Source organism: Olea europaea, chromosome 6 (assembly GCF_002742605.1).
Source record: "Olea europaea var. sylvestris chromosome 6, O_europaea_v1, whole genome shotgun sequence".
Taxonomy (NCBI): Eukaryota; Viridiplantae; Streptophyta; class Magnoliopsida; order Lamiales; family Oleaceae; genus Olea; species Olea europaea.
Window position 1 is genome coordinate 12,960,495 of NC_036242.1, and position 11,075 is coordinate 12,971,569.

An 11,075-nucleotide genomic window follows, 5' to 3' on the forward strand; every position below is an offset into this window, starting at 1 on the left:
CGCGGTCTTGAACGAATTCTTTGTTGATTAAATGCTCTTGATTAAGCCTTTTTCAAGTTCACAGGGATATTGTGGGTTGACTTTGTTAAGTATGATTGCTATGAACTAGATGTAAATCAATTAGATTAGAAGTGTTCAACATGGTAACCATAATTAATTATTCTAAAAATTGGTGATTAAGATTGATAGTTATGGTGAACTCATAAATCATAACAGAATCATCATATAAAAATATCACTTTTATTGTTTTAGTATATTTAAAATGAAAAATGACAAAAATAAAATAACTCCTATTAGTTCTCAACTGCTATTAGTTCTCAACTGTTAGATAATACTCTTCGTGAAAATGATAATTTGGACTTTGAGGTCTACTCTGTTACTTGTTACGATTGATACATTGGTAAGATATAAAATCAACAACAATAACCCTTCAGAAATAGTTTTTAATTGGTTTTGTTTGGACAATTATAGAGCAGTTCTTTATACTTGGTCATTATGGATATTGTGACCTGATGTTGGTAATGCACTTAATGTTACTTTCTCTGGTTGCGACAAATGAGATGTCCTTTTAAGTGATTGATATCTTGGCATGTGTCGCAATCTTATTTTTCCCAACGTAAAATTTTGAATGAGTCGTCCCTATGTTCTGAACTTCCATGCTCATCCCAGACATCAGGTTATTGTAGTCTCTAGTCACATGGCCTTCGTCGTGGATTATTTATATTTTCAGACACATATTTATGCTTTGATATTTTCCTGCAGGTCGTCACTGAACCTCAACCATGTCCAGCCCCGAAAAAATCATGGCAACAATTATTCACCCCTTCTGCTGTTTCTGTTCCCTCTAAACCTAATGTTATTGGTAGGCCAAACGTGAAGTCCCAACCAGAAGTTCGGAGCCCACCACAACTACTTGATTCACCGATTAACTTTGGACAGCTGCCACCATCTACTTTACCCTCTCCTCCGACTGGATTAACAAAAAGCAGTAGATCTCTTCCAATGTCATCTGAAGCTATATTTCCTAGGATTGGAGAAGTGCCAGATCAACTTTTACCAGAGGAGTCAGAGATTTTTGAAGATCCTTGTTATGTTCCAGACCCTATCTCTTTGCTTGGGCCAGTCTCTGAATCACTTGATAACTTTGATTTGGACCTCGGTTTTGTAGCAGATACGGTATTGGAAGAACCATGTGCTTTGAAGACTACACCTGCACCATCCGAACTCACTAAGCCATCACCAATTCAGTCCCCCTTGTCACGATCACGAGCTTCAGAGGAAAGGCATGGTATATCTTTCTTTTCCCCTAGTGCTCCTAAAGCCCAGGATAAATCCAATGATGCAAATGACAGTGGAACATGGCAGATGTGGAATAGTTCTCCTCTAGGTCAGGCTGGTCTAGGTTTGGCAGGTGGATCTGTCAGCTGGCTTTTGCCCCCAGAACTGAGCAGACCAAAGGAAGATATTATGCATCTGGTACCTCAGAAAACAATGGCCTCGCTGTTTAAGAATGATGAGCAAATCCATGCTGGCACTCAATCTTCTCAAAATGTTTTTCTTGGCAATTTTGAGAATGCTGGGACATTTGATAGTTCTGTGCCTAGCATTGTTGATGGTCCATGGTTGCCAGAAACTTTATATTGCCCTACTTCAGGTCGTGAGAACCAAATTTTGTTGAATCCTAGGGAGAAAGCTGATCAGAATGGTATGATTTATGGGAGTACCGGAGATTGTTCTGCTAACCAACAATTTGACTTATCTACAGCTAATTCTTGGACCAAGTAAGCTCTCCAACCCTTAAAATCTCTCTGTTTCGTAGCTTTTGTTGTTGTTTCTTTTGCATATTTTTTGATTCGTGTTGTAATGGTTGCCTCATTGCCTATTCCTTGTTGGTTTAGCTATCTGATAGCGTGCTTTAAGGTTGAGTTTGGTAATTAGACCGCAGTATAAGGAATTAAGTATATTACAGTGTATGCGGATTGTATTGGGGTGGAGGAAGTTGGATATTATGTACTCATTTTTATTCAAAAGAATAGTATTTGCACTATCTATCTTAAGCTAACCGGATAACATAATACGGAGTGAGGAGGCGGTTTAAGCTGGATAACAAAGATAATGCAAATAATATTCTTTTGAATGAAAAGCTTATAAATATTACCTACTTTTATTTGTCCTAATCTTATATACCTAGTATTATCTTGTCTACTTTTATGCATAATTTCTTGTGCAAGCTTATGTGTGCCAAATGTCACCTAAAAGCACGTCTATGCAAATATTTAAGCTGTAATATATAGTTATCCCTTAGAGGTTGGCATAATGCTAACTTCTTATCATATCCATATGTTGTTGAATTCCACAACAACATATGGACATCTTAAGCTAACCGGATAACATAATACGGAGTGAGGAGGCGGTTTAAGCTGGATAACAAAGATAATGCAAATAATATTCTTTTGAATGAAAAGCTTATAAATATTACCTACTTTTATTTGTCCTAATCTTATATACCTAGTATTATCTTGTCTACTTTTATGCATAATTTCTTGTGCAAGCTTATGTGTGCCAAATGTCACCTAAAAGCACGTCTATGCAAATATTTAAGCTGTAATATATAGTTATCCCTTAGAGGTTGGCATAATGCTAACTTCTTATCATATCCATATGTTGTTGAATTCCACTTTAGCTCCTTTTACTTACTTAATAAAAATGCATTCATAACCTTAATCCTCTGCATGTCTTGTTTCTTTTAATAAATAAGTAGTGGACCAGATAAAACCCCATTGCTTAGGTAATTATTGTAAAAAAATGGTGAATACTTTATTGTGATTTACTGACCTGCACAAATATGATGATTGCCTTATTTGGAGAAATACCTTTATATCATGAAGAAATTTTATATCTGGATAACGATTGACCTTATTCTATAAAGAAATATGGACAGGAATAGGAACTGGTGTGATTATTTGCTTTTCTTCTTTCTCTTCTGAAAATTTCTAACTGCAATACCTCAAAAGCTGGTTACATGTTCTTTGCAGCATTGAAGAGAAACAAGGATTGAGTGAATGGCTTGTTCTCATGTGTTGTTATTTATCTACTTTTTCAATCATGAGTTGAGCTTCTATTTTACTCAAATTTGAGACACCACAGGACATCTCTTGGCAATTCTTGTGAGTCTTTGACAATCATCATCGATATAATAGCTGGTCCTCAAATGATGTTTAATTTTCCTAAATTTTCTCCTCTGCAAATGATATATGTTTTTTATTTTGTTTTAAAATTAAGCTCTTGTTTGAGCCACATTATTTTCCTTAGAATGTATTTTTGAATAGTGTATTGATGGGAAATGTGTAATTAAAAAATAAAGAAAAGTTTTGGATTTACGTGTAATATTATTTTATTGAAGAATGTGTGGTTGAAATAATCTCAAATCACTGTTTAAGAATGTATTTTTTTGAAAAAATGTGGCTCAAACATGGCCTAAACCGTGCTTCTATTCTCTTCAAAATCGCCACAGCATAAAACATCTCAATGCCATTCTTTCAAGTGTTTGACAAGCTTCTTTCACATAATAGCTGAGCATCAAATGCTGGTTTACTTTCCGAGAACTATGGAATTGCCTAGACTATTACCCATTTAGGTCACCAAAATTTTCTCCTTTACAAATTTTCCTCTGGGAATTGTGTAAATTTTTCTTATATACTGTGGTATTAGGAATAGATGACTGCTACCTTGTGCAAAGAGATGTAAACATTTGGCCTATATCTTACATTCTCACTTCTGCCCCCAATAACAGGAATAATTCTCTCTTACCTTGTTGACAAATGCCATTTTAGAACTTAGGCTCTTGTGCCTCTCTCTCTTTCACTGCCTACATTTCTTGCACCAACTATAACAGTCTTGGAATTTGGCTTATTACCTATAACACCTCACTTGGGTCCTTGAAACTTTTAATTAGTTGCCTTACTGCTGTCTATTTACGCTTTTGTTTGTTTTCTAGGCTCTAGCTTCTAGTTATTTTTATTCATGACTTATAGTATTATGTATTGGATATCTTTTTCCTAATCAAGTATACTTAGAGAAATTTCACAAATTACAAGCAAAATTCCTTGTTTGATATCTGGATATATCTGCTTATCAATTAATTGAAAAAAATATTGTTAGTGATACGTTTCTATATAAACTTTGGCCTTTTCTACCGTTTCTGTACAAGTTGGGGACAAAAATACAATATAAACAATCACATATAAGATAAAGCAAAAAAACCAAGAATAGGGAAAAGGGATAAATGATGGACGAATTATGACGAGTTTTGCTTGTTAGTTTCACTGGGTTTGCTGTTGGGGCTTTCACAGAGATGAAAAGCTGTGAGAGAATGATAGGGGAAAAATAAAATAAGAGGGGTGAAAATGAGTATCATCCAGATAGTTTCTGAAGTGCAGTACGATCAAGTTCTAGTGTATGCTACTAAGGGGTGTTCTGGGAAAGAAAGGGGTGAAATTTTTTGATTTGAGAGGATGGACATTCATTTTGAAACATGATCCAAACTGGAAAAGATGACATTTACTTTGTAGCACTGAAATTACAACCTTTTGGTCATATTGTTTAAGAATCAGAGGTAACAGTGTTTTGACATTTTTTGAGTTGCTGCATTCCAGCTCCACTTTTCCTCCTTATTTTTTAAGGAGATAAAATGATTTAAATTGCACCCCTCTTCCAAGGGAGGCTCGAGCCAGTAGCACATTGGCATAGGAAGGCATCTCTATTGCCACTTGAGCTAGGCTTGGGCGGCTTCTTTTACTTTCGGTTGTTTGTGCATTTGGTTACTATCTTCAATAGCAAGTTGTGCTTAGCTTCTTGTATTTATCGCTTGCAGAAAGGACTGGACGGGAGAGGGCTCCAGAGACAGCACTGGAAACTCTTCAACATTGAGGCCCCATATTGATGGCCTTTACTCCACCTCGGATGTACATCGTCTCTGGCCATATCATTAAAGATGAGGGAATGACATAGCCTAGCGGGACTTGAATGGAATGGCCTCTTTTAGAGAGAATTTAGAAGAATACTGGATGTGTCATGTCTTCCTTCTTTTCTATACAAGGGTGATTACTAATAACATTTATAGTGGTGGAATGCCTGCGCTCAACTATATTAATTTTGTGATTTATGGCCATTTTTACCCCTAACTGATGTCTAAACCACGTTTGATACATATTTATAGATCTATATCTATATCTATAGTTATATATAAAAGTCTCAACGTGGCAGAAATATTTTTGGGCGAAATTGCCCTTATATTTTATAATTCTGAATTCATCCTTCAATTAATAGCATTTTATTATAATTTAGGTAACATTAAAAATGTTGAACTTGCACTATTAATTCGCTTATCAACGTCAAAAGGCTTATGTAAAGCAGTTACGCGGAGCAAGTTCAGTTACATTTTTAGACCATAAAACATTACTTAACAAGTAAGAAAAATACATACACGCAGGCAAGTGGTGGTGGTGGCAAAATTGGAGTTTCCAACTAATGATAGCCACATTTTTTTTGACCAAATGGATAAAGTTGTTGATTTCTTAATTGATAAGAAAGATTAAATGCATGCATACAAGGGAGGTTGAGAAATTCAAGTTTTCTTTCTCCATTTACTTGACAAGTCAAATGTGTAGAGAATTCTAGCAAATGAAGGTGGTAGAAATTTGACTCTTCCAAGCAATTATGAAGGTTAAAAATCTCTATAAATATGGACAAGAGTTTGAGAGAAAAGTGTGTGTCATATGAAGAGGAAAATTTAAGAGAGAAAATTGTAAGGTAGAAAAGAGAGTAGAGAGAATTTTATTGTTTTCCTTTTAAGTTTTTTTCCTACTTGTTTTCTTCTATTACAAGAGAGATAAATTGTTGTTATTTCCTTGTATTTAGAGAGTTTGTTGTAATTCTCCTACTATAGTGAAATCCTCCTATACTTGCTCGTGGACGTAGTCTAAATTGGGTGAACCACGTAAATACTTGTGTCTATTTTTAACTGTATTTTTCCAATTCCATTATTTGTCAGCCAAACTCGACCCACGCATTTTCTACCCAACAAGTTATCGTACTTTCCTCATACTTAACCATTTTTGATTTGTTGATCGATGTGTTATTTTTATTGTTTGGTCCAATTTTATGTGTAAATCTCTGCTGAGTAGGATACTTTTATGTTTATATCTGTTGCAACTGTTTCTAGGCCCGAATGTCTGATAATTATGAATTTAGTTTTTCACTTTCGTTAGTTATAGAAATTATGATGCTATTTTGACTTTGGCCCCTGTTTGTGCTCAATTATTTCGAATTATAATGATAGGAATTGTAATTTTTTGAATAATGCGAGGAAGGAAAAATTTTTAAATTTACGTGTAATATTATTTTATTAGAGAATGTATGGTTGATAAAAAGAGAGAGAAAAATGAGTGTTAATTTAATGGGGTCAAGCCGGAGCTTAATATTTGTACTGATTTGTAAACTTGATAGTGAGCCCTTGTTTGAGCCACATTATTTTCATAAAAATGTACTTTTGAATAGTTTATTGATAGGAAATATGTGGTTAAAAAATACGAAAAAGTTTTGAATTTGCGTGTATTATTATTTTATTAAAGAATGTGTTGTTGAAATGATATCAAATTATTGTTTAAAAATATATTTTTTTCAAATAATGTTGCTCAAACGAAGACTTGATAATTTGACGTAGTGTGAAGATCAGAGGAAGGGAAAAAAGGAAAAAATCTTTTATCATACGATGACTTTGGTTCTGGTTAATGAATATTTTATCCACTTGTGCTCGGTATAAAAATAATTGATCCTAGAGTTTGGTCTTTTCTTTTATTTCTCCTTTAGCTTGCACCTTTCTCTAACGCTTAAATACATTATCTAAGTCTCTAGATTGCTTCGGAAAAAAGGGGCATATTCGTTCTCGTCATTCATTTTCTCTTGGACAAATCTACGTGTTCCTCATTCCTTCTATGGGAATAAATGGAGAAGTCTGGTCTTCTTCTTTGATGGACCTAGCTTCTTCCCGTCCAGGTTTCTTTCCAGATCCTCACAGGGCTTTGTCTCAAGCGGCCTCAGTGCTTCGACCTACTGAAAATGCTAATGGACCTAGAAGGTCTCCACTCTCGCTCATGATAAGGTGCTTGCCGTGATCCCTCAACTCTCCTCACTTCCACCCTCTTGAAAGGTGAAATTGCACTTCCTTGCTGCATTAAGAACTGCCTCATGTAAGGGTGGACGCTGTTCGATTTAGATTTGTACTTTCAACTCAAACTATTTCACGTGGTTTGAAATTTTTTCAAACCAAATTAAACCATTTTATTTTTCAAGTTAAACCAAACTAAATAATTATTTACGGTTTGGTTCAATTTTAATCCACAATTTACTTATCAACATCATACTAATATATTTAAAACAAGTTAACATCTAAGCTTAAATAAGAACTAATAACGTAAAATATTAAATTACATTCATATTTGTCTGAAATTCGAAATATAAAAAAGAGGCAAAAAAGTAGTAGCAAATGTAGCATCTAGCAACAATGAATAACTTTCTCTACTCAAACTTTTACAAGCAACAGTATAGAAGCAGCATCACCTCTTCAAGCTTCATAAAAATTGTGTTATAACCTCTCATTTGGCTATATTTAGATTATTATTCCCTGTTGTAATACATGATTTAGCCTTTGTGTAATGCAAATATAAAAAATATCCATTAGTCTTTATTAATGATATTGAAAAGCAATTAAAAAACAATGTGCACATAAATATCAAAATTGATAATTAGAAAAATGTCGACTCCAAACCGATCGTGGATATTTAAATTGATAATGCATCTTTGACAATTTGGGAGGCAATTTTGCACCATGTGCATTCAATTTACACCGAAGTCATATGTCAAAATTAGAATCGGTCAAATCTTCACAACAGTCAGACAAATAATCAACCAAATCATTATTCTCGAATTACATGTTTTGCATAAATCTAGCTTTAAAAATGAGAGGAATGGATTTAGAAAGACCTAAAACAGGTTGTGCAGGACTTGGGCTGCTACTTTTTGTAGTCCCCTTCTATGAAGCTAATGGTGGAGTGACTGGAGTGACTAGAGTAACCATTTCTTTATAACATGTACACAAAAATTGTGAAGTGTCTATTTAACTCTTTTTAACAATATTTTTTGCAATTTCTACATCGTGAATAAGTTCAAACTCGACTTTAAGAAGTTCCAACTTGCATTTAAGGTCGAGAGTTATTGAACTTTTCAGCATTACCCCAATACTTATCATTTGTTTTACACATACTAATTGCCATGGATCCCATCAAAGTCTAAGCTCTTTAGCTAATTAATTATACTTTTCATGAATTTCACTTATTTCTTTAAAGAAAGAGCTAGAATTTACATACTTTGAACCACTACATTTCAAATTTATTTCTTAGAAAAGTACTCAAGAACCTAACAAATACTTCAGCTTAATCCCATTCGATACGTGCTAGTGGTCCATTTATATTTATTCCATCAGATTTGTCTTCATTAAAATAGTTTGTATAGTTTCCATCACTTTCCAAAACATCAAATGTTTTTTAGAATTCCATCTATTTGTGACATCCAAACACAACAACGCTTAAGATTCAATATTTGCTTCGTTGCATGGGCGATAGGGAATTGCATTTTGTTCAACAGTGATGTGCAAGCGTCAAATGTTTGAGAAATGAGAGTTTAGGTTAGGGTTTCTAGAGTTTTGGGAGTGATTTGCTGTCATAGTTTTGTTGAATTATTATTTGGATTGTCGAAAATATTTTTTTTTTCATTTCATATAATTTGGGGATAATTAAGTTTAGTTTAGATATTGGATCATGATGTGTGTAGTTAACTTGTAAAACCATGGATCGGTAATGATGAACATAATTTACTTTATATGATTATTTAAATGGGCTGATATAATTTGCATTGCTAAATTTGTATTATTATTTTTTTTACTAAAAAGTAAAATTTGTAAAATTTATAATTTAATCTATTAATTTTTAATTAAAAAAAAAGGTTCAATTCGATTTTGTGTGATTTTTGAAAATTAAACCATAAATCAAACAATTTTAAAATAATTTGATTTAGTTTGAGGGAAAAAATCAAGGATCCACAAGAACTTGAACCAAAGATTTCAAAGCAACAGGTTCGATTCGATTTGTGATTCTGCAATTTTTTGTACAGCCCTAACCTCATGATGGCATTCTTGTCAGCAAAATGTTGCATGGTAGAGGCTATATCAGCTACTGCTAGAGCTAACCTTAACATTGTTGTTTTTGACCACTAGTTCTATTTCTTGGAGTATTTGCTTCCATTGTAACAGGAGGACTTTCATTTCTACTACTAGAATTTTCATCACTATTTGATATTCTTTTATTATTTTTCTAGTTTTTTCCACTCTTTTTTGCCTTTTCTTTTTTACCCGCGTATGTTTCCCTCTCTTGATTTTGGTCGGATTCCCACATACGGCGTCAAAATTTTGACCTAAAAAATAGCTAGTATTCCTTAAGGTCAATTGTATAGTCACTACAATTTTTCTTATCAAATTGCCTATATTCGAATCCTCGCTCTTAATTGTGCAATGACCTATTTATAGGAGGTTAATAAGGGCATTTTAGTCATTTCTTGATTTGACTTTTGCATTATTTTGTTGAAAATCATGATTAAGTTCTCATTTTCAAAGTTTATTGATATTTGTGTTTTCATGAAATTTGTCGAGGAACATTTTGTTTTAACGTGAAGACATAGTCACAAACATTAAGGTTGATTCGTCAGAATTTGCACTAAGATGAGTCTCGTACATGTTCAAGGCTTTTTAATCATGTTTTTTGGGTAAAGTGTTAAAGTCTTACACCTTCGTTTTCAGGCAAGCCTCAACGATCAAGGCATGAGTGTTCATTCTATGACATTTGGGTACGAAATTGGACCTCTAACTGTGGACGATTTAGAGTCAAGTGGATTATACTAAATTTTGAATGACATATAGAGAGAAAAGAAATATAATTAACCATTGAGGACCAAGATATAACCAACCTAAAGGCTTATGATGATTGGATTGACTATAAACATACATGTGTCAAGCATTGAATAAGCAAAAAATTGGATTTGGTGACGCGTTTTAGAAGCCTTTTATGAATTTTTTGAGTAGTTTCAAAAATTGAGGCAAATATGACAAGATATCTAATGAATTTATTTTTATTTTATTATTTATGTGTTTGAGTAGATAATCTTGCTCAGAACGAGCAATAATTAGCTTGGAGGTTTTTTATAAGAATGTTTTACATGCTTGTCCTAACTTATAAACTGGATATGTATTTGCAAATTGAATAGATATTTACTTAATTTAACGTAAACATCATAATTAAAATCAAGATTCAAGATATGTGGAGAAAAAAATAAAGATTTTGAATATAAATGGAGTTGGTTTGAAATAATTGAAGACTACATTGATGGCACTGAATTTATAAAAAGCATTAAACGATCAATTGATGAAAATCACAAATTATAAGAGTGAACTCAACTTATGAAAAATTTGGAGACTGGTATGTACATTTCTAAAATTTGGAAGAGGCCCAATTAGGTGACTATGGAGAGTCAAGAGACCAAAGTGAAAGCTTTTGGAGAATTGCGAGATCAATGTCGAAAACTGGGACTGTAAGGTTAAAAAACCTACAAAGAACAAAAAGGTAGGGGTCCAAATGCAAAAGGAGGAAAAATGGAGGATTGGAGACCGTGATTTGCAAACCTTGATCAACCAACGATCACTAATGAGTTGATTTATAATGGTGGTTGACGAGGTATGCAGATCGCGATACACCTATAGTCCGACAGAAACATCATATTTCTCAGTTGTTGTTTTAGTTGGATTATTTTGGTCCTATTGTGCACACAATGTTCAATGCAAATTAGGCACTATAAAGAGTAGAAGAAAGAATTAAAGGAGAGGGTTTCAAGACTTTGGAGTGAAGAAGTCAAATTTTTGGTATAAGACTATTGGATCACTAATTCATGAATTGTGAGTCATAATAAAT

At 33.4% G+C, this 11,075-nt stretch overlaps 1 protein-coding gene across 2 annotated transcripts; it reads left to right on the top strand.

Annotated features, from left to right (window-relative positions):
* The first annotated feature begins 532 nt into the window (after positions 1 to 532).
* LOC111395888 lies at positions 533 to 5,225 on the top strand. Of its 2 annotated transcripts, none has more exons than XM_023022093.1 (3): positions 533 to 676; positions 763 to 1,781; positions 3,036 to 3,177. In XM_023022093.1, exons 1-3 carry the CDS (start codon positions 629 to 631, stop codon positions 3,112 to 3,114), a joined length of 1,146 nt encoding a protein of 381 aa, XP_022877861.1. In that variant the 5' UTR covers positions 533 to 628; the 3' UTR covers positions 3,115 to 3,177. The 2 variants fall into 2 exon arrangements, with proteins under 2 accessions (XP_022877861.1, XP_022877860.1); XM_023022092.1 differs by lacking the exon at positions 3,036 to 3,177 and adding an exon at positions 4,874 to 5,225 and having other exon boundaries at positions 552 to 676.
* Positions 5,226 to 11,075: the final 5,850 nt, after the last annotated feature.